The following is an 18974-nucleotide window of genomic DNA, read 5'->3' on the forward strand; positions in this document are numbered from 1 at the left end:
GACGCATTTTAATGTATTTACGCTAATCACGATACGGACAATACAGCAAAATATGTCTGTCTGGGTAATTCTGAGTCAGATTTCATTTCTTTCCGGGAATTGTTCTGTACGACGCGTCTGTATGTCACAGAAATATTTCTACGATTTCCGAGGTCGAATTTGAGGAATGTATCTTGGGAGCTAATAAATATTAATAAGTATCGCTAATCATATTGAAGAACAACGTTATATTTTTTGTATATATATCTAAAGATACGCAATTACTCACCTTTCGCTTTGCCAACATTCTTGAATTTTTTGCTGAAAGAGAGGGCGCCATATTACAACATCGTACGAAACTGAATACTTTCGAAATCCTAATTTCGAGGCTCGGCCATTCTATCATACACAGACGGAGGATTCGTTTCGACTTCGTCGTCCCCGCGGTGGCCGATGTTCGCGGTACTTGAAGGAGACAAAATTTCCGGTGTAAATTTACTCTTTTCCGCCGCACGCGAGATGAAGATTTGGTCGCGACCCGCGTCGTTACGGCTCTTTCGGTTGACGCCGAATACTGAAGCGCCATCTAGTCACTGTTAGGATGAGCCGAGGGGAGCGGTGGCTCCCGGTTACGAACGAGATCAGGCGGAGGTTATCTCGCGGTTATTGGTTTAGAGACAAATTTTATAATGGCAAGCCAGGTTTGGAAGGTCAGTAAGAGCGATTCTCGTCGGGAACGGAATTGACATGTATTGCGACAACGATCTTGCGTTAAACGTCACTTGACTCGCGTGACATTTCTCATTCCCAACAGGTAATAACGTGATTTTTTCTCGCAGGTTGTCAAGCCCCATGTGCCGTTGATTAGGTTTCGCAAGGGCGGCTCTAATTTAGGTAACGTGTATCGACATGAGTATAATCATCGTGTGTCTCTTCGTGTGGCTCTGTTAAAAAAGTGCGACATTGAGCCGAGCATTGTTGGTTAACAGCTGCGGGTGCAACAGCCGCTCCATCTACGCGACCAGGACCGGCCCCGATGCGGCGTAGTGTAGGCGCGACTGGACCCGGGGTGACCGTCTTGCCGACGATAGAGGACCTTTACCTGCCACCAAGATATCAGAGACAGCCGATAGACGACAAGGAGATCGAGTATATTAACGTAAGCTGACGTAATCAGTTCTCTGACGAGAATCTCAATTTTTTACTTTGACAAATTTTGTTTGTTTATCTGCCCCTTAAAATATTTATATGTATTTAAGAGAGGGACGTTTGAACATATATGTGGTGTGTGTATGTTACATATATTGAATATTTCGCTATGTTTGTTTGTGTGTTACAGCGTGGCGGACCAGAGTGAATTTATATAGTGTGTACATTTAAAATACTCTAAGTCCTAAGTACTTAACTTTATTCATTGTCGATGAAATATGCTATTTAAATAAATGATCGTGACAGAAATTCCGAATATTATTATTTCATATTTATACCAGATCTATCGGGCAAGGTCTGCCGTAACATTGCCAGGGCCTGCTATTTCTGGCACAACTCTCAGCTCATTCCTGCAATGTGAGTTAATCCTAGACTCACGATAACGAGAGTCTCTTTAAGTAGTTCGTCCCTACAAATTTTACATACTTACGCTTCGTTTGTAGCGGAAAAGGGCGAGGAATTTTGTTATTCTGTTGCGATTGTGTTATTGCGATATTCTGAAATGGTTGCTCTGAGTCTAAAATAAATCACGTACTATTCTCGATAGTCTTTGATTTATGACGGGTCAGTGACGGCGATAAGTCGCGTGAATTGCCAGACAGAGAGGAAAATAAAATCTTTATTTTAAAATAGAAAACTAACATTAATTCAGTACGATAAATATCGGAAGTAATATATAATAGAAAGTTTCTTAAGTGAAAGTTCAGTTTTAATTTACCTCCATCCTGAAAAATATTTAAAGTCTTCTGCCATCGAGTTATAACATTATAATTCTTCCTTAATGTATATATAATCATATTTTTAAACGTGTTTGAGAAATAATTAAAATAATCATTTTTAACGTTATTTAGTTTACCGTTTCCCGTGCTTGTACTTCTTATTTTTTCCATCTAGTGTTTTATTTTCGCAGTTACGTTGGGCGTCTAGACAAAATAAAAATTTGAGCGATACGCGCTTCAACAATACGGCCCTGCGATATGACAAAAATAGCAGACGACAGTGCGCTGCGCGGCGGCTGCTTCCATCTCGTCTCTTTGTCGTGAGGTCCCTGGATGTGAGTGCGGAGGAGTGGACTCGCGATCATAGTTTTATCCGAAATTTTCGAAGTGCGAAACATTTACGAACGACGAATCCGCTACGACGATAATGGCCGAGATAACGGATTTCGGACCGCGAAAGACGATTTTTATACTCGCGATTGTGGCCGGCTGCTTCGCGGTGCTATGGCCGAAAATTTTCTACCCTATGCTCACAGCATCTGTCACTTCACATCACCACACGGACAGTTCTGGTAAGATTCCAACAATGTTCTACGTGCTACATCAGCGGCATTGGAAATTCGTTTGGGAGTAATTCGATGTAACGCAATTTTAAACGTTTCGATATATCGCCTTGAAATATATGTATATATGTAAACACAGGCGTAGATTAATTGAAACGTAGTTTTATGAAAATATTTTTGTCATGCCACTTAAATCGCTGCTTATCGGTTAATTCGAGTTAGGCGATACATCCGAGAAAGATGATTTTACTTTATCCTTCGTATTTGTGTAGCGTGCTGCGATGTAATATTCGAAAGTGATGTCACTGCGGTGGATATTATGCAAGAAATGTGTCAAAATATATTGAGGCATCATCCGGTCGATCCGCGCGTTAGAGACGCGTTGAAACACAGCAAATTGACTCCTCAAACCTCCAGCTTGTGCAGAGAGGAAGTTCTAGCCCGATGCGGCATTGACTTGTCGTCCTTCTTGGCTGAGAGGGAACGCCTGGGGAAAACCTATAAACAAGTACTAGAGGAGATTAGATCGTTCAACGGTTCCCTCTGCCTTAAGATGAATTTTGGTGTGCCACTATCACAGTTAGGGACACCTCATCTTATCAGATATCATATTTTGATGCCACACAGTAAGAATTGCGAGGACACACGAGTGAATTGTTATCATTAACGGAATCTCGTTAAACTGCTCCAGTGTGAAATTAACCGATGGATTATTAACCGTGCCTATGTGTTTGTTCGATGTGTGGTATTCCTGAAATATGTGAGTTTTGCAATTGTGCCCCATTAACTCGGATTAATGTACTAATTTAATCGGCGATCTGTACGCACAACAATCGTATAGTTTATATATTATATAACAAGGTAAACCGAAGAAGAAATATGTCTTTGACGTGTCGCATCGTCACGTATATATGGGAAGCAAATTCAAGTTGTCCACCTTGCTTTGACCGAATGCCAAGAAAGCAAACGCGATGTTTGGCAAACAAGACCTGGCCCATAGTCAGCTTCAAATACAATCAGACTCGTGACCTATTATACTTTTTATTCTAACTTTCAACAGGAAACCCGGACCTTATAAAAGTCACATGAATAGTTTCGCATTTTAACCAAATACATCATGCTCTTAATTAATTTCCGTATCGCGGAAATTAACTCACACCGGTCTCTTAGCATGTCGGTAGCAGATCGAGTTTTTGCCAAGACTCTGCCGAACCAAATATATATTTTGCAAACATGATCATACATTTTTTTTTTACCTATGTACAGACACCATACGGCAGGAGCGTCGTACTCCTCCCCACGCAGGCGAAATGCATCCTGCAATGAGGGAGCGGGGAAGGGCCATACCATCCTCCCATATCGTGCCGAGAGTAGTGGACAGACCTGATCACATCGTGCCAAAGATGAGGCCGCCTCTCGGTGGCGCCGGTCATGTAGTTCCAGCTCCAAAGGGGAACAGCACAACGGGGATTTTAATGCCGCTCTACACGATAGGGATAGTTTTGTTCTTCTTGTACACCATCGCCAAGGTAAACGTGAGTGAATTCGCGTGCGTGTAATGATCAAGATCGATACGGTGAAACGTGACGCTGATTCACATATATTCACACGTGACAGGTGTTGAGGAAGTATTCCGACAGCGAGATCATTTCGGAATATCCAGGGGTAGCTGCTGAGAAGGAATTTCGCAAGATGGTGTTCAACCCGGAAGCTCTGGCGACTGCGATGACCGGGGGTGCGCTACATTATCAGAGGGAAATGTCGTCACACGCCGCACCGACTATAGAAGAGTTGAAGGACCGTAAGTGCTACCGCGAAGCTTTTCCGAAAACCTCACAGCGTCATGTTTCATTTACATTATCATCAATGCAATGTCTTTTTCTGAGAAGCTATTTCCTTCAGAGAAATATTTAGAGTTAAGATACGTACATACAAATATACATATATATGTCTTCTTGAGTATCTAAACAGATATCTTTAAATGGTGTTGCATGATGCAAGGTTTGCACAATTAGAACACACACGTATATTCATACACGCGGGTATACTTGCAAGATTAAAAAAAAAACATGAGCATATTGTAAGTACTTATACTTTGAACACGTTTGGTAATGTTCTACATGCTGGAACGCAAGAAGCGGCAGGAGACATAGAGATAGATCAACTGAGACAACGATTGGTCGAGACGGAAGCAGCCATGGAAAGAATTGTTGTCCAGATGGGCAACATATCACGTTCAGTAATGCATAACTCGGCCTCACAGCCCGAAATCAAGGTTTATCAAATTTAGTTTTTCAAGCGGTTCGCTCAGTTTCAGTTTATTAGTCGTTAGAAATCTGCACGTCGCTGTGTTCTGATTGCGTTACAAGCTTTACCCATCCAATGTACATTTAAACATGTTGTACATTTAGTATAAGAATTTATCTTCAATATATTCTTTTCCTTTTCATTTTCTCTTTCTCAAATATCGATGCTTGCGGATAACCGTTGCGAAATTACAAAAATTGTTGGTTTACACGTTTATTATGACACGTACACGAGATTCGTACTTACTTACGTACGTACTTACTCCGTTAATCGAATGCGTCAATGAGTACAAATACTTAAGTCGGCATTACATTATTCAGTACCAGAATTCACGTTGTATATTTTACGTTTTGAGTAGTAGACGGGGGTCCAAAGTCCAATGGTCTGGCAGGGGTCGATCGCGGTTCTAAGGTACATGCCCTCGCCTGCGAGAATATTCCTAACAAGAGTAACCGAGAGTTTATGGGACACTTTGTGCGTTTCACTTTGGTGCACTGGTTTCGCGAATAATAAATTTATCAAGCGTGAATGTTCATTCGGCTTACGTATGACAGTTTCATTGATACGATTTCTGTGGTAACTTGAGTGTAAAATACCCACACTTGATACTTCTATACAAGTGAAGATACATACGACTTGCTGATGCTGAATGTCATTGGAGCATAAATTAACGAGACGGCGGTTGCTCTTTCTACAGCTTCTTGATCTACTAGTGTTAATTGTATGTTTTGCATGACACTCGCTTATTTTACACCTTATTGATGTGGCATATCATAAAATTAATAATACTATAATGTACAATATATATAGGTTCTATATATATATGCCTTAAACAACGTGTTTTTTTTTAAATAGCGTTGTAGCATCTTTTTAATATAATATATATTAAATTTGAATACTGTACGGTTTCTTTGTTACATTAAAAGCATCGTTTATATATGAAACGGTTCCTGTCAACTCGATCAGTGAGATGGCTTTGAAAAGTTACCACATAATATGTTACATTGCATATTCCCGGTATAAGAGATATGTAAAAGCAATCGAGCGGAAAGAAAATGATGGGGCCAATGTTAAATGATGCGTTTGATTTACAGGAGGACACTGCAGACCAGGAATCACGTAGTAGAGAAGGCGAGGAGTTAGATGCAGTAGAACAGTCGCCAACGGTTAAAGTCATGGGTATGGAAATGACGGCCAGTTGCGAAAGTGGACAGAAATGTAGCAGACCTACCACTCCTATTATTCCTACACCACCCAGGTACTGTATCATCATTCTTTCTGATAATTATATCATCTGCATTCTCATTCGAGAAGTTCGTTCGAAATGCCGACATATCGCTATTATCTGTTTTTAGTAATGTCGAGAGAGAAAAAACGCCACCAAAACCTATATATCTAGAGGGTGCGCTTCCGCCGCAATGCGAATTACTCGTGACCGATTCAGAAACTCAAGCGGAAAAATCAGAGGACGACGACGACGCTCCCGTTGTTCTCTCAGGCAAAATGACTCTCTCCCTCATCAGCCTCGACCAGATCGCAGCTGTAAGGAAATATTAGAATTACCAACAGAATCAAATGAATCTGCGGAGCCTTGTTTTATTTGGTGATTCTTTCATTCATTTAATTGTTTGCCTAACTTCTGTATAGGTTACTTAATATAGAGATCACAAATCACAGGAACTAAATGCCGTGCAAAGAATGGTTTCTTGGCTATTACATGTATGGGTATGAGTAATGCGCTGATTTTTCATTATTTCTTATTTCTATTCCTACTATTTCTCTGTGATTTGTTCTAGATATTAATGACTAGTCTATTACGTGCCTTGTACCTCCTATGTTCTACTAATATTTTGATCTTAACACAGAACACACTGGTTTGTTTCAAGTTTTCGTAAAAAGTGTTGTGTTTCGTCTAGAAACAGCCGACCTATCAGTTTACTTAACTTATAATTATCCATTGTTATTTTTTACTGTATTGTTGAGATGTCCTCATGTATACGGATTGTATTATATTGACCAAACCAAATTTATGTCTTGATTTTATTTTTTATTATTATTTCGTCGACGGTTTTATGAATTTTTTGTATACATGATGCTAATGACATAATGTTTTGCAAATTGCTCTTTGCAAGAAACAACACTACCACATTAATTAAAACTACACTATTAATATATTAACCTACAATTATAGACATTTAATCGTACATTTTATTACACATAAATTCTTACAGTATTGCCATATATTTTTGTGGCATTTAATATGTTGACGTTAGAACGTCATTCGGCGATTGTATCTTATCATATAAGTAATCTTTCTATTATATTATATATTGCATTTTTTTCGCTTATTTGTCATTTACAACACAATTATATAAACAGTTATATCTAATATGTAGGAATCAGAGGATGAAACTCGAGATACAAAGGAGGAGGAAGAAAGCGTGGATGGCAAGAGGAGAGGAAATATTTTGGATACCCAAGGAGAAGTTAAAGACGTTGGAGAAAAGACAACGGAAAAACAAACAGAAAAGACCAAAGTCGAAGCGGGAAATGAAGAGACAGAGGAAGAGGTTGAAAAAATCGAAGAAGTGGAGGATGTGCAAAATAATGTGGATCTTGTAAGGGATTATAAACAATTTGAAGTGAAACAGGAGAAACAAGGGGAAGAAATAAAAGCAAGGAAGGAAAATGATACGAAAAATGATAAGCAAGAAATAGAAATTGAAGAGGAATATGAGGAGGAGGAAGAGAAAGAGGAAGTAGAAGAGGAAGTAGAAGAAGAAGAGGAAGAGGAAGTAGAAGAAGAGGAGGAGGAAGAAGAATATGAAGAAGAAGAAATAGAAGAAGAAGAAGAAGAAATAGAGGAAGAAGAGGAGAAAAAACATAAAATCACAGCAGAAATGAAAGAGAAACAAATATATGTAAGGAAACAAGAAGAGGAAGAGGAAGAAGAAGATGAAGAAGAAGAAGAAGAGGAAGGAGAAGAGGAAGAGGTAGAAGAAGAAGAGGAAGAAGAAGAAGAGGAAGAAGAAGAAGAAGAAGAAGAAGAGGAAGAAGAGGAAGAAGAGAAGGAACAGCAGATAGAAAAGAAGCAAGGAGGAAAAATCCAGGAACGTCAGCAATTCAGTCACAATAAAAATGTTAAAAGCTTTGGAGATAAAAAAAAATATATGGAAGATTCTGATCAAGATTTAGAGCAATCGGAAGGTGAGGGTACCGAAGATGATGAAGTGGAAGATGACGATATGGATGCCGATGAAGAAGAAGAAGATGATGATGAGGAGCACGAGGAAAGCGATGCAGAAAAATCTGGATTAGCTTCCAGCGAATGCATAACTCGCAAGAGAAGAGATTAGAGCAATTCTGTTTTTTCCAGCGGTGGATCAGTGTTTACCAATCTTTAAGAAATCTCTACATTAGGAAAAAAAAGGTACTACAATAATTACAGGAAGGCTGGTGTAGTATATCTGCAACACATGAAAATGTATAAACTTGTTTAAGCACTGCCAAATACTTGAAATGCTATGCGCGTCGCATTTTCGTTTTGTTACTCGTTATATTCGACATGTGATAGAATCACAAATTTATTGACCATATAGGGGCCAAAAGAAAGAGAGGCAGTGCTTTATTCACACATTTGTGCCACATTACAATTACCAGGACGGCTTAGATACTTGGATCTATATATATAGATATTATTCTGTCTAGTCAGAAAGCCGTTTACGGGAATGTCTTCTAGGACTCGATAGATGAAACGAAAATAATAGAGACGAGTTTTTCTAATCGTTACATAGCGTAACGATATAGATAAATATGAAACTCGGTGATTGGCAAGCACTGATACAACTTACATGTGAAAGCCAAAGATCTGGTCTAGTCATCTTTTTTTTTTATTACGAGTAAGGTTCGTTCGTAAATCTTTTGCTTCGTGTACTAATTATCATTCTTACTCGAACGTTTAATTTTATATCAGACCTTAGCATTTGATTCTCATACTTCTAATTCTTGTATTGAATTTATTAATGAGCGCTTCTCGACATGTGTATTTAATGTGGAACCTAGAATGCTTTATCATTTCGACATTTCTGATCTTGGTTTGTAAATGTGAACTTAAAATATATTCGTTTAATAGAATTAGCGAAATTTCACTTTATCATCATGTTACATCCCGACGATACTCGCAACGTTCGCCCTATTCTCCAAAATTATAATTTTTTTTTCTTTCATTATTCTTTACCTCTTTCTCCCTTCTCTTCCCATTTCTCTTATTATTCTTCCTTATTCCCGTTTCGAGTGAGAAATGAAAAATTATTTTTGCGAAAGTTGCAATTTATTGAATTTTACTTTCGTGGTAAGGAGAAATAATCCTTTAATTTTCATACATAGTTAATCAAGAATATGTGATAAAGTTACAGATTTCATATTTGATGGTGTGTGAATTACATTAAAATAAAAACTACCTATAGTGACAATTTTCATTAAACTTATTTGTCGGACTTCAATTTATTTATATAGTAACGTAAGATATATATATAAAAGTTTTATAAACTTTATAAGTAAACTTTATATATAGAAATACACATCTCATTATTATTAATTTTGCTGAAGTTATAACTCGTTTAATTTTGTAGCCAACCAAAAAGAAGTACAAATACCAAAAATATTCAGAGAAAAATTGATTCTTCGATTGAAAATGGGAGAGCATCGATTGAATAGTCGATCATCGGTATTCTGATGGTCGCGAACCACGGAATTCTGTCATGGTCAAAGTACCATAACCTTAAAGTTCAAATTTACCATAACCTGTTTCATTCTGCTTTTCTTCCGACTATCCGTTTAATGGAAAACGTAAGATCATCTTTTCCATGTGCATAGAGTATTTCATTTAAATTTTCGACGATCTTTTGATAATAGAAAATTCTTCACGCGATAAACTTTGCTAAAAGTGAAGTTTTACTACACGGGTAACCTAAAAATATTTTTTACACACTTCGTAATCGTGTCACAATACTAACAAGTGTTACATGATTTATGTGTTTATATATATATATATACCATGTATTGTTGCAAAGAAAATGTACATAGTGTAAGCAGTACAAATAATGACAGCTTATTTATTATTGTAGCGTTGGATTAAGCCAACATAAATAAAATACTTGTATATTATATATTCTTGTTTTTCCTTTCAGGAAGTCTGATAGATGAGAATCGCACGTTTTGTAAGTAATGTCATAATAGGCATCCCAGTCGGGATCGCTTTTTGTGACATAGTGGGATATGTAGCCAGGGTAGAAGGAATCTCTATGCAGCCTGCATTGAATCCAGATACAAGGTATCCTGATTATGTGTTCTTAAATCGCTGGGCTGTTCGGAATCAACATATACAACGTGGTGACGTGGTGTGTGTTATATCTCCCAAAGTACCAAGTCAGACGCTCATCAAGAGAGTTGTGGGACTTCCTGGAGATATCATAGACACGCATGGATATAAAATCAATGCTCTTCAAGTACGAATGATGAGATTTAGCTATCAAATGTACAGCGACATCAATAATGGACTAACATTGTCTAAACTTCATATATATATATATTGTTATCTATTTTTGAATAGAATAAAAACATTTTATGTAGGTGCCGGAAGGATATTGTTGGTTAGAAGGAGATCACACCGGACATTCTTTGGATTCTAACACTTTTGGGCCAATCTCCCTTGGTCTAGTGATAGCGAAAGCAACATATATCGTTTGGCCACCAAACAGGTGGCAGCAATTGCATTCTGCAAAGTTCAATCATGAGAGCTGTTAGTTTTGTAAAAAAATTCCAATGGGAGCTACCCGGCACTGTGTGCAGACATGGATTGACAATAGGAGATGTTGACAATGACGGTGATAACGAATTGGTTGTGGGTACTGCTGAAGGAGAGCTTTATATTTTCAAGGTAAATGTGCTTAAATAGTAATATCGCTTGAAGCTGTATATTCCAGATTTATGCTTAATATTAGTTTTTATACAATATTGTTTTGTACAATACGGTACAATTTGGCTTTTATGCAATAGGGATCAGAGCTATGGCAGAAGATCACAGGCCTTGGTCTCATAACGAGCGTAGCAATTGGAGATATCTTCAACTATGGACGTAATGCGCTCGTAGTCATCTGTGGCGACGGGTGGACCCACATATTTTACAGTCCTAGATCTGTAAATCCTAACAACCCAAGCATGTCATGTGTAGGACAACATGCTGGCAAAGATACATGTGATCAGGACAACATCAAAGCAAGTTCTGGTAAGATTCAAGTTTCGAAATCTGAAAAGATGTATCTTAGGCGAAAAAGCGAAAATCTTTGACACTGGATAACACAAGGTATATGTGCAGATATTGGCACGGGTATTAATACGGTGAACTCTCAGAACTCGGAACAGATCGACAATATGAGTGAAGTCAATGAAATGTCGGGGAAAATGGAATGTGTACATGTGCAAAGAATCCCGACTAACACGAAGATAGTACTGATAGCTGATGTCGATAAAGACGGCGCTAATGAGATGATCCTCGGTCTAACGGACCGTGTGGTCAGATCTTATCGATGGTCGAGTAATGCTGATTTGGGGACGGGGAAATTGGTCGGCCTGAATAAATGGGAATGCACCAATCAAATAGGAACGGTTACATTGCAGGTACTTCGAATCAATACACGTAGTGTGCGTTGTGAGACAATATCGATAATAATAAAGATAAATGTGAAATAATGATAAATGCAAAATAATAAAATCAGGAATCCGGACCGAATGAAAATGTCGGTCCGGTTCCGATCCACTAAAATATTTAATAAAGATTCCGGTTTCGGTTCCAGTTTTCTGGAATGAAAGTACCGGTACCGTTTAAATTACGGTTTTTTTCGATTTCGATTCTTTAAACTTGTTTCCTTATTGAAATTTTTATATTGATTTAAATTTGTATACATATATATAACGTGTGCAATAATATATTATAAAAAATAATATCTTCCTCGATGTAAATAGCATTTCTTCACTATTTCCACCTTCTGCTTTTAATTTTTTCTGGACATATAATATTATCCTCGTTATTTGTAACCTCTTTCTAACGGAACGTGTAAATTATGTAGATTCTGAGAATACTCAGAGAATTTTTTTTTTAGCACACCGGTGACGGCACGCCGACTCTACTGGTCGCGCAACCTGGCGGCACGTTTATGCGCATTAAATGCAATCCTGAGGACTGTCATATGGAGGACGGTTCCTGCGAGATGGGCAGCGAGATGGCGGCCAGCTGTGTGGATTATCAGACGTTAGGGATATCCAGGATGCGCAATCAGAATATCTCGACGGAGATCATTGGCGATTTAGAGCCGGGACCGGCGCCGTTTATCTCGACTTTCGAGCCTAAAATGTCCAGTTACGAGCCCAAAGATAGCCTACCGAAGCAGGGTTTTGTAGACGACAGTCAGTTAGGTATGAAAACCTTCAAGCCCGTGTCGCGACACGAGTTTCGAAGGAACTACTCGCAACCCGAGATCAGGAAGAACAGTTCGAACACGGCGGGGGAATTTAGTAGGGAATTTACGGCTGACAGCCAAGGTACGATTAGATTCTACAGCACTGCCGATTCGTCCGGCGTTGACCAAGTGGACGGTAACTTCGTCGGTGGGAACGTTATTCTAGGGGATTACGATAACAAGACGACGAAAGATTTATTGTTACCGACCTTTAAGGATTTCTCCCGCGATAACGGCAATATTAATAGTAATAATAACAATAATAGCAACGATACCGTCAATGTGAAACAATGCGAGAAGGACGGTAATGCTAACAACGACACGATCGCTAGCGAAAGCGCTCCGAGGGGCAAGCCGTACGCGTTAGCGACGCTCGACGGGACCATCATGTTGGTGCAGGACGAAGTGATCTTGTGGTGAGTGTTCGCCCTACGCAGCGATATTCGGATATCGTGTCAGTCAAGAAATTTTCAAAATTGCGTTTTTTAACTAACCTATAGTATGTGTTGGTTCGATGGGCAAAAGTCCGTTCTGTTCTTTAATCAAAATATACATACAATTTATTTTAAGGTACAATCAACCAATTAAATCGGTTTATTCGATGACCTACCGTTTCTCCGGCAAAGCTGCGCAATTCCGCGTCTACAGAAATTCTGGGATTTCTGAGCGAAAAACTGATTAAAAACGGAACGAATTTTTGCATCAAGCCAATAGTTCAATGTATAGATGCATAAATAATCGGAGAAACTCGCGAATATATATATATGTATGTATGTATCGGGCTTTCTTTCTCTCTGCAGGGCTATGCAAGTGGATCACCAGATATTCGCTCTGTGTCGATTGAACGTCACAGGCAACAATAACGCGGACGAGATAATCGCCTGTGCCTGGGACGGTCAGACTTACATCTTGGACCAGCAACGACACAGCGTGCGCTTTCAGTTCGAGGAGCCGGTCAGGGCTTTCTGCACGGGCAATTACAACGTGAACCCGGGAACATCCACTCCCTGCTTGGTGTACAATACCTTCAACAACAAGGTGCTTATATATAAACCCCAACTAAACTAACAGTAATATTACAAATGTTATAATTGCTCACTCGACAATATAACTTGTTGTAATCACTAAATAGAAGGATCAATGTAAACAAACAGGCAATTTGAAGTCGAAATTTAATTTATTTTAGGCAAATATTATAAATATAGACTAAATTTCATCGTCACTAATTATATTATATATAATATAATTATATTATATAAATCGATTTATATGATATAATTTGTGACGATTATAAATTCACATCCACTCGATAAAAAATGTTGTGTTAAATTTAACATATTTCACATATTATAACACATTTAACATGTCCCAAACGGTCCACTTAAATTTCTGTGTTAATTTAACACAAGATGAATATGCTGAAAAGTAACACAAATTATTACATGTTAGAAATCTGTTACATTACACTTACATTGTTGCACAAGGAATGATAACATTGACGTGAATGTTATTATTAGTTGGTGTCTATTGGAGTATGAATCGACTAACGTTTTTCGCGAATAATGGTGACGATTGCTATTTATTTTTCCAGATTTTTCTTTACTACGACGTTACCCTGCCAAGTATGACGGTCAGCCCTCTGAACCCTACGGAGGATCTCGAGTCCAACGAGGTGCAACTTCTGGAGAAGTTGTTAGGCGAATGTAGTGTCGGGGAGAGACAACAGAAGATGCAGCAATTAACCGAATGGTTGCTATATGGCGTCCATTAGTGTACAGAAGGCAAATGTTACATATACTATAGACAATTACATGTATAATACCGTAACTATATATAAAACTATACATAAATATTCCAGTATATACGAACGTACGTGTGTTCGTGCGCTCATGAAGTCATCGTTCTTTAAATCTCCGTATCGTGAAGGCAAATCGACGGAGAGCGCTAATTTAGACGTATGTCTTGGCATATCGCGAATCAACATTATCTCCGCTAAGGAAACATTTGATCGCGTGAACGAGAAATCGCGCGATCTCTCACCGACGCGACGACTTCCCCGTTCCTCGTGTGTCGCTAGGACGTTTTCCTAGGTCGTGTCCTAGGAAACACAGGTGCCACCGTCGTCGTCGTCGCGTTATCGCGAAGGATATACGACCGGCGAAAGTTCGCGCGGATTTTTGGCAAACAAGCGAAAAACCGGGGCGATATCGGTTATGAAATTAAATTTAGGCGGCGGAGTAGACGCCTATTTCAGGATTCTCGTCTATTTGCGGAAACTTTGGCGCGTCGCATCGCTTTATCTGCCTGCCGTAAATCAGCCGTGACACCATGCTGAATGCCGGCTGAACATATAGCGTTGCACGGCACGTCATCGTTGCCAGTGGGTATGCAGATTTCGTGCAGGTACTTTTCCAAATTCTTACGAGGCTGCTCCGTATCGACGTATGCATGATTAGATCGCGCAAACGACACTCGCCCGAGACCGCACCGATGCAGATTCCCGACCGTGTCGGAGTACGCAAGCAGTAACCGAGACACGTAAGTGCGACAATCAGTACCCGCGAGATCTTCTCGTCACGGCTCCGTTTCCGGCGACGAATTTACCCCTCCGAGAGATCGATTCTGAAGCGGTGCTCGAATTTTCGCGAAACGCGCAGCTCACCGACTGGGATTCCACCGAGCCGAGAATGACGATCAACGGCACGTTTTTCGCGAGCTATGATCTGAAGGAGCTGACCTTCGGATGGACCGATTACGCTCTCTTTGGCGGTCTGCTGGGCGTTAGCGTGCTCATCGGCATCTACTTCGGCTGCTTCAGCACGAAGCAGGACAACACAACCGAGTACCTGCTCGGCGGCAAGACCATGTCCTTCTTGCCGATCAGCATGAGTCTGATAGCAAGGTGATAACCACGCGTCTTGCGCTTACAGCTATTTTTACGACAACTCCGCAGTCTTGATTGTTCTAAGAGTAAAGATGTTTCTTGAATTAATTCATGAGGAACCGGTGATCTCTCGATTGAAACGAGCGTTTCGTTCCGACTCACGGTGTATCATTGTGACGTTAATTACATTAAAGACGACTGATTTGATTCGATGATTAAAAATGATTAATATTTTTTTTATTTCTTGAGGAAACGAAATTTCTCGTTTGCCCTCGGGAGGCTTCTAAAGAGGAACAAAAGTCACGAAATATCAGTCTTCGCGAACATTTAGGAAACTACGCGGGAAGGCGAGTTTCCTCGAGTCTCCGATTTTAATCTTCTCGTTGACTATATATTGACGATACGCCGAGGGTTAAATAAAAAGGAACACTCGTTTATATGTGACATGGATAAAATTCGTTTCAGCCACATATCGGGGGTGTCGTTGCTCGGCGTGCCCTCCGAGGTGTATCAATACGGGACGCAGTACGCGGCATGCGTGTTCACGTCTTTCATAACGTGCTTCATAATCGTATGGATCTACCTGCCGGTGTTTTATAAGCTGCAGCTCACCAGCACTTTTGAGTATTTGGAGATACGGTTCGCCAGGCCGGTGCGGCAATTAGCGTCGTTCCTCTACACCCTCTCGCTGGTCGTCTACGTGCCGTTGATCATCTACGTGCCGGCGTTGGCGTTCTCGCAGGCGACTGGCATGAACCTGCACTTCGTCGCGCCGATTATATGCATAGTGTGCATCTTTTACACGACGATAGTAAGTGAAACGACCATCAGTCGTGATTTAGATGTATTTACCCCTCTCCTCCGAACTGGCGGCTGCGAGGTGTATCAGTACGGGACGCAGTACGCGGCATGCGACGAAAATCTCCGCTTTGTTTATTCAAATGAACTGAGTTGAACGTTTCTTCGATAAAGTTGATCATATTTTTGAAAAGAGGGAATACATTTTTCTTTTAAATACATTGATAATGAGCTTTCCTAAATTTTGTAATGAGTTTATCCGAAGACTATCATCAGGAAAATATTCTTTGTTGAAAATAACTATTATTTAAAAGTAGCGAAATAATCGTTTCTCTTAGCGGTAGAATATTTTTCTCTGTGTGCGCGTTTAGACGCGAATTGATCACACATTCGCTGTTCGTCTGTACTGTTCGTGTATATATCTCTTTGTAACTGGGTTTCAAAACGATCGGGACATTTTTTTCCGATGCGGTTGGTCCAATGGGAGAATTTAACTTCTGAAAATCGATGAAGAGCAAATTCTCTCGTTGGATCATCGGCTGCGAACTATATATCGATAAAAAGTGTTCGAATCATCTCGAAGCCTAGCCTTACGAACGCCGTTATCGTCTATTAGCACGTGTTCGCACGTGCTGCATATTGAAAGAGAGATTCGCCGGCGTCGTGGAGGCCGCGGGATCGCGTGTAGTTCGACTTCGAAGGTCGCGAGGCCACTGAAATGGAGCCGTTCGTGTCATCTTGCGCGAAGTGTGACGTTATCTCCGATATCGCGGTCTGTTTGGACAAAGTGTGTAATTCGCGGCGAAAATGCGTCGGGCGATGCGGTTTTTTCCGGTGTTTCTCGAAACAGACGAGATTATTGCGTCGCCTGATTTTCGTCCGTTTTTGCGGCTCGTCGTCGAAATTTCGCGATTTTTTTTCGTCGTCGAGAACTCGTCATCGATAACGAAGAATCCGCGGTGTGCATTCCTCGCGCGTCACTCTAACGATTGAGGAAGGCACACAAAAACAATGAGATGAGATTCGCCGTTGTTTGGCTTCTGTTTGGACGATGGTGTGCTCAGGTGGGGTAACGTGCTGTGCGAAATATACCTCGCCTCCGCACATCGCCGGTAAAGATAACTCTCCGATATATCACCGGAGATTGATGGGGAAGGTGAATGCGCCTCTTGACGCGCCTGCCGACGGTGCAATAACGGCGTTAACGCCGGCGATGATTTTCCTGAAAATACGCGCCCGGGCGAATAATTGTTCGCGGGGGAGGTTCACGGGATGCGCAAAAATCGAGCGAACGAACGAACCGTTCGATATCCGCGCGATAAAATTAATACGTAATGATCGGGTACAAATAGAGACGGATATAACAAATTGATAGATAATAAAATTAATATGTAATGCCCCCGGCAGATATAATAGATTTAGAATGGATAATGAGTTTTGTATTCGCAACGGCGGTAGCCCCCGTAGGCGCAGTGTCTCGACACAATCGCACGTGTATCTTCCTCTCCCTTCTCCCCCCCCCCTCCCCCACGGGGTTTACGTTTCGCAGAGGTCTGATCGTACCGCGCCGTTTGATTCGGTGCACGTCGCACGCCGTGTGAGTGACACTGATACCTTCATTGTGCGCGAATAATCTCTCTTTGAAAACTCCTAGGGAGGTCTGAAGGCTGTCGTATGGGCGGACACGGTTCAGATGACGGTGACTGTCGGAAGTCTCGTTGCCGTTCTGATCCTGGGGACCATCGCCGTGGGCGGCGTCGGCGAGACATGGAGGATCGCTCAGGAGGGCGGTAGAATCGTCTTCTGGAAGTAAGTCGCGCGTCTCTTATGTCACCGTCCGCAATGCAGGACCGTATAATTAAAAAATAAAAGAAAACCGTTTTTTTTCAATTTTTCTCTGAAAGAAGCTGAAAAAATCCGTGAGAAGTCGAACAATTCGGGCTTTTTCCCCGTTTTTTTTTCATTTATCTCTCTTTCACTTTCTCTCTCTCTCTCTCTCTCGGCACAAGTTGTTTTTAATTTCCCGTAATGGACGAGAGTGCACAATTCCTAACTGACCAATACACGGAGACACAAGATGGATGCTTGTTAATATTTTTCAGAAAATGCACATTTTAGCCCGCACGAATATCACCTGTCATCCGCGCGATCACTGTAGAGTTAATAAACCTGAATGTTCAAACGAACATTTTCGGTCCCGGTGACAGAGACCGTCGTTTCTCGTCGCTGAATTTTTGTCCGTTACGCGCGCACTGAACATTTCTTTTTCTCCGTATGACGACAGCATGGATCCGAGTCCCTTCGTGAGAAATTCGTTTTGGGGCATGTCGGTGGGATTGGTGACGACGTGGCTGGCGTCGCTGGGTATCAGCCAGGTCTCCATGCAGAGGTTCTTGGCGGTGCCGAATATCAAAGAGGCCCAAAAGTAAGTGCGCGTTATTTATATGAACAAACCGCTTTGAATACGCAACCCATGCCTCCTTCGCAGGTCGATATGGTTCCTGGCTGTGGGACTGGTGGTCGTAAAACTAATCTCGGTCTTTACCGGCCTCACAATGTACGCCAGATATCACAAGTGCGATCCTATAGCCGCGCACGTAAGTCTTCTTTTCGACGGCCACGTATATGCGCGTGTAGAAATATTTATGGCACTTTACCGCTTCTTTCTCTCTCTTTCTTTCTTTCTCACTGTCCCCCCACTTCCTAGAATATAATAAATTTGTCATCCAACTATATACATTCGTCCGCCTTTTTTTATTCTTCTTCTTCCCAATGTTTTTCTTTCCGCGTGTATCCCGAGGTATTCCACCTCGTGAGATAGAATGGAACGTCTATTTATCCCTTTCTCGCGTTTCCTCTCCCTTTTATTCTTATTTTAACGGTGTCCGTGTCGTAGAAACGGCGAATCGTAAGGCGTAATTAAAATGAGATTAAGAAGTCGGGCAATTGAGGATTAAACGAATCCCAAGCGTCTTGCGGGGGGGCGGACGGTATGACC

The 18974-nt window shown here is 40.8% G+C and overlaps 5 protein-coding genes across 7 annotated transcripts in view; all 5 read left to right on the top strand.

Moving 5' to 3' along the window:
* The first annotated feature begins 572 nt into the window (after positions 1-572).
* On the top strand, positions 573-1437 carry LOC106741035 (28S ribosomal protein S36, mitochondrial). Its single transcript, XM_014612595.1, has 4 exons — positions 573-689; positions 819-873; positions 969-1138; positions 1319-1437. Exons 1-4 carry the CDS (start codon positions 669-671, stop codon positions 1334-1336), a joined length of 264 nt encoding a protein of 87 aa, XP_014468081.1. The 5' UTR covers positions 573-668; the 3' UTR covers positions 1337-1437.
* A 751-nt stretch (positions 1438-2188) lies between these two features.
* LOC106741028 (WD repeat-containing protein 87-like) lies at positions 2189-8687 on the top strand. 3 transcript variants are annotated; one of them, XM_014612584.1, is made up of 8 exons: positions 2189-2479; positions 2743-3096; positions 3737-4005; positions 4088-4271; positions 4606-4745; positions 5872-6035; positions 6133-6319; positions 7174-8687. In XM_014612584.1, exons 1-8 carry the CDS (start codon positions 2335-2337, stop codon positions 8131-8133), a joined length of 2403 nt encoding a protein of 800 aa, XP_014468070.1. In that variant the 5' UTR covers positions 2189-2334; the 3' UTR covers positions 8134-8687. The 3 variants fall into 3 exon arrangements, with proteins under 3 accessions (XP_014468070.1, XP_014468072.1, XP_014468071.1); XM_014612586.1 differs by lacking the exon at positions 4606-4745 and adding an exon at positions 5136-5188 and having other exon boundaries at positions 2191-2479; XM_014612585.1 differs by having other exon boundaries at positions 2191-2479; positions 3737-3999.
* An 84-nt stretch (positions 8688-8771) lies between these two features.
* LOC106741034 (mitochondrial inner membrane protease subunit 2) lies at positions 8772-10608 on the top strand. Its single transcript, XM_014612594.1, has 3 exons — positions 8772-9625; positions 9967-10284; positions 10409-10608. Exons 2-3 carry the CDS (start codon positions 9979-9981, stop codon positions 10580-10582), a joined length of 480 nt encoding a protein of 159 aa, XP_014468080.1. The 5' UTR covers positions 8772-9625; positions 9967-9978; the 3' UTR covers positions 10583-10608.
* Positions 10553-14154, top strand: LOC106741029 (integrin-alpha FG-GAP repeat-containing protein 2-like). Its single transcript, XM_014612587.1, has 6 exons — positions 10553-10715; positions 10835-11063; positions 11154-11455; positions 11938-12710; positions 13095-13332; positions 13886-14154. The coding sequence occupies exons 1-6, from the start codon at positions 10569-10571 to the stop codon at positions 14063-14065; spliced, it is 1869 nt and encodes a 622-aa protein (XP_014468073.1). The 5' UTR covers positions 10553-10568; the 3' UTR covers positions 14066-14154.
* Positions 14155-14981: 827 nt separating this feature from the next.
* LOC106741022 (sodium-coupled monocarboxylate transporter 1-like) overlaps positions 14982-18974 on the top strand; it is a 7331-nt gene continuing 3338 nt past the window's right edge. The window contains exons 1-5 of the mRNA XM_014612579.1: positions 14982-15196; positions 15644-15989; positions 17631-17785; positions 18261-18401; positions 18465-18573. Coding sequence (XP_014468065.1) covers positions 14982-15196; positions 15644-15989; positions 17631-17785; positions 18261-18401; positions 18465-18573 — 966 coding nt within the window. The remainder of the gene's footprint in view (positions 15197-15643; positions 15990-17630; positions 17786-18260; positions 18402-18464; positions 18574-18974) is intronic.

Source organism: Dinoponera quadriceps, unplaced genomic scaffold (genome assembly GCF_001313825.1).
Source record: "Dinoponera quadriceps isolate SergipeBrazil2010 unplaced genomic scaffold, ASM131382v1 scaffold367, whole genome shotgun sequence".
In the NCBI taxonomy this organism is placed as follows: domain Eukaryota; kingdom Metazoa; phylum Arthropoda; class Insecta; order Hymenoptera; family Formicidae; genus Dinoponera; species Dinoponera quadriceps.

Coding starts and splice junctions, on each gene's coding strand:
- LOC106741034 (XM_014612594.1), top strand. CDS start 9,979: ATGAGAATCGCACGTTTTGTAAGTAATGTCATAATAGGCATCCCAGTC. Junction 10,285..10,408: donor ATAAAATCAATGCTCTTCAA/GTACGAATGATG, acceptor CATTTTATGTAG/GTGCCGGAAGGATATTGTTG.
- LOC106741028 (XM_014612584.1), top strand. CDS start 2,335: ATGGCCGAGATAACGGATTTCGGACCGCGAAAGACGATTTTTATACTC. Junction 4,272..4,605: donor TATAGAAGAGTTGAAGGACC/GTAAGTGCTACC, acceptor CTGGAACGCAAG/AAGCGGCAGGAGACATAGAG. Junction 6,036..6,132: donor ATTATTCCTACACCACCCAG/GTACTGTATCAT, acceptor ATCTGTTTTTAG/TAATGTCGAGAGAGAAAAAA.
- LOC106741029 (XM_014612587.1), top strand. CDS start 10,569: ATGAGAGCTGTTAGTTTTGTAAAAAAATTCCAATGGGAGCTACCCGGC. Junction 10,716..10,834: donor GAGAGCTTTATATTTTCAAG/GTAAATGTGCTT, acceptor TTTATGCAATAG/GGATCAGAGCTATGGCAGAA. Junction 11,456..11,937: donor TAGGAACGGTTACATTGCAG/GTACTTCGAATC, acceptor TTTTTTTTTTAG/CACACCGGTGACGGCACGCC.
- LOC106741035 (XM_014612595.1), top strand. CDS start 669: ATGGCAAGCCAGGTTTGGAAG. Junction 690..818: donor TGGCAAGCCAGGTTTGGAAG/GTCAGTAAGAGC, acceptor TTTTTCTCGCAG/GTTGTCAAGCCCCATGTGCC. Junction 874..968: donor CAAGGGCGGCTCTAATTTAG/GTAACGTGTATC, acceptor GTTGGTTAACAG/CTGCGGGTGCAACAGCCGCT.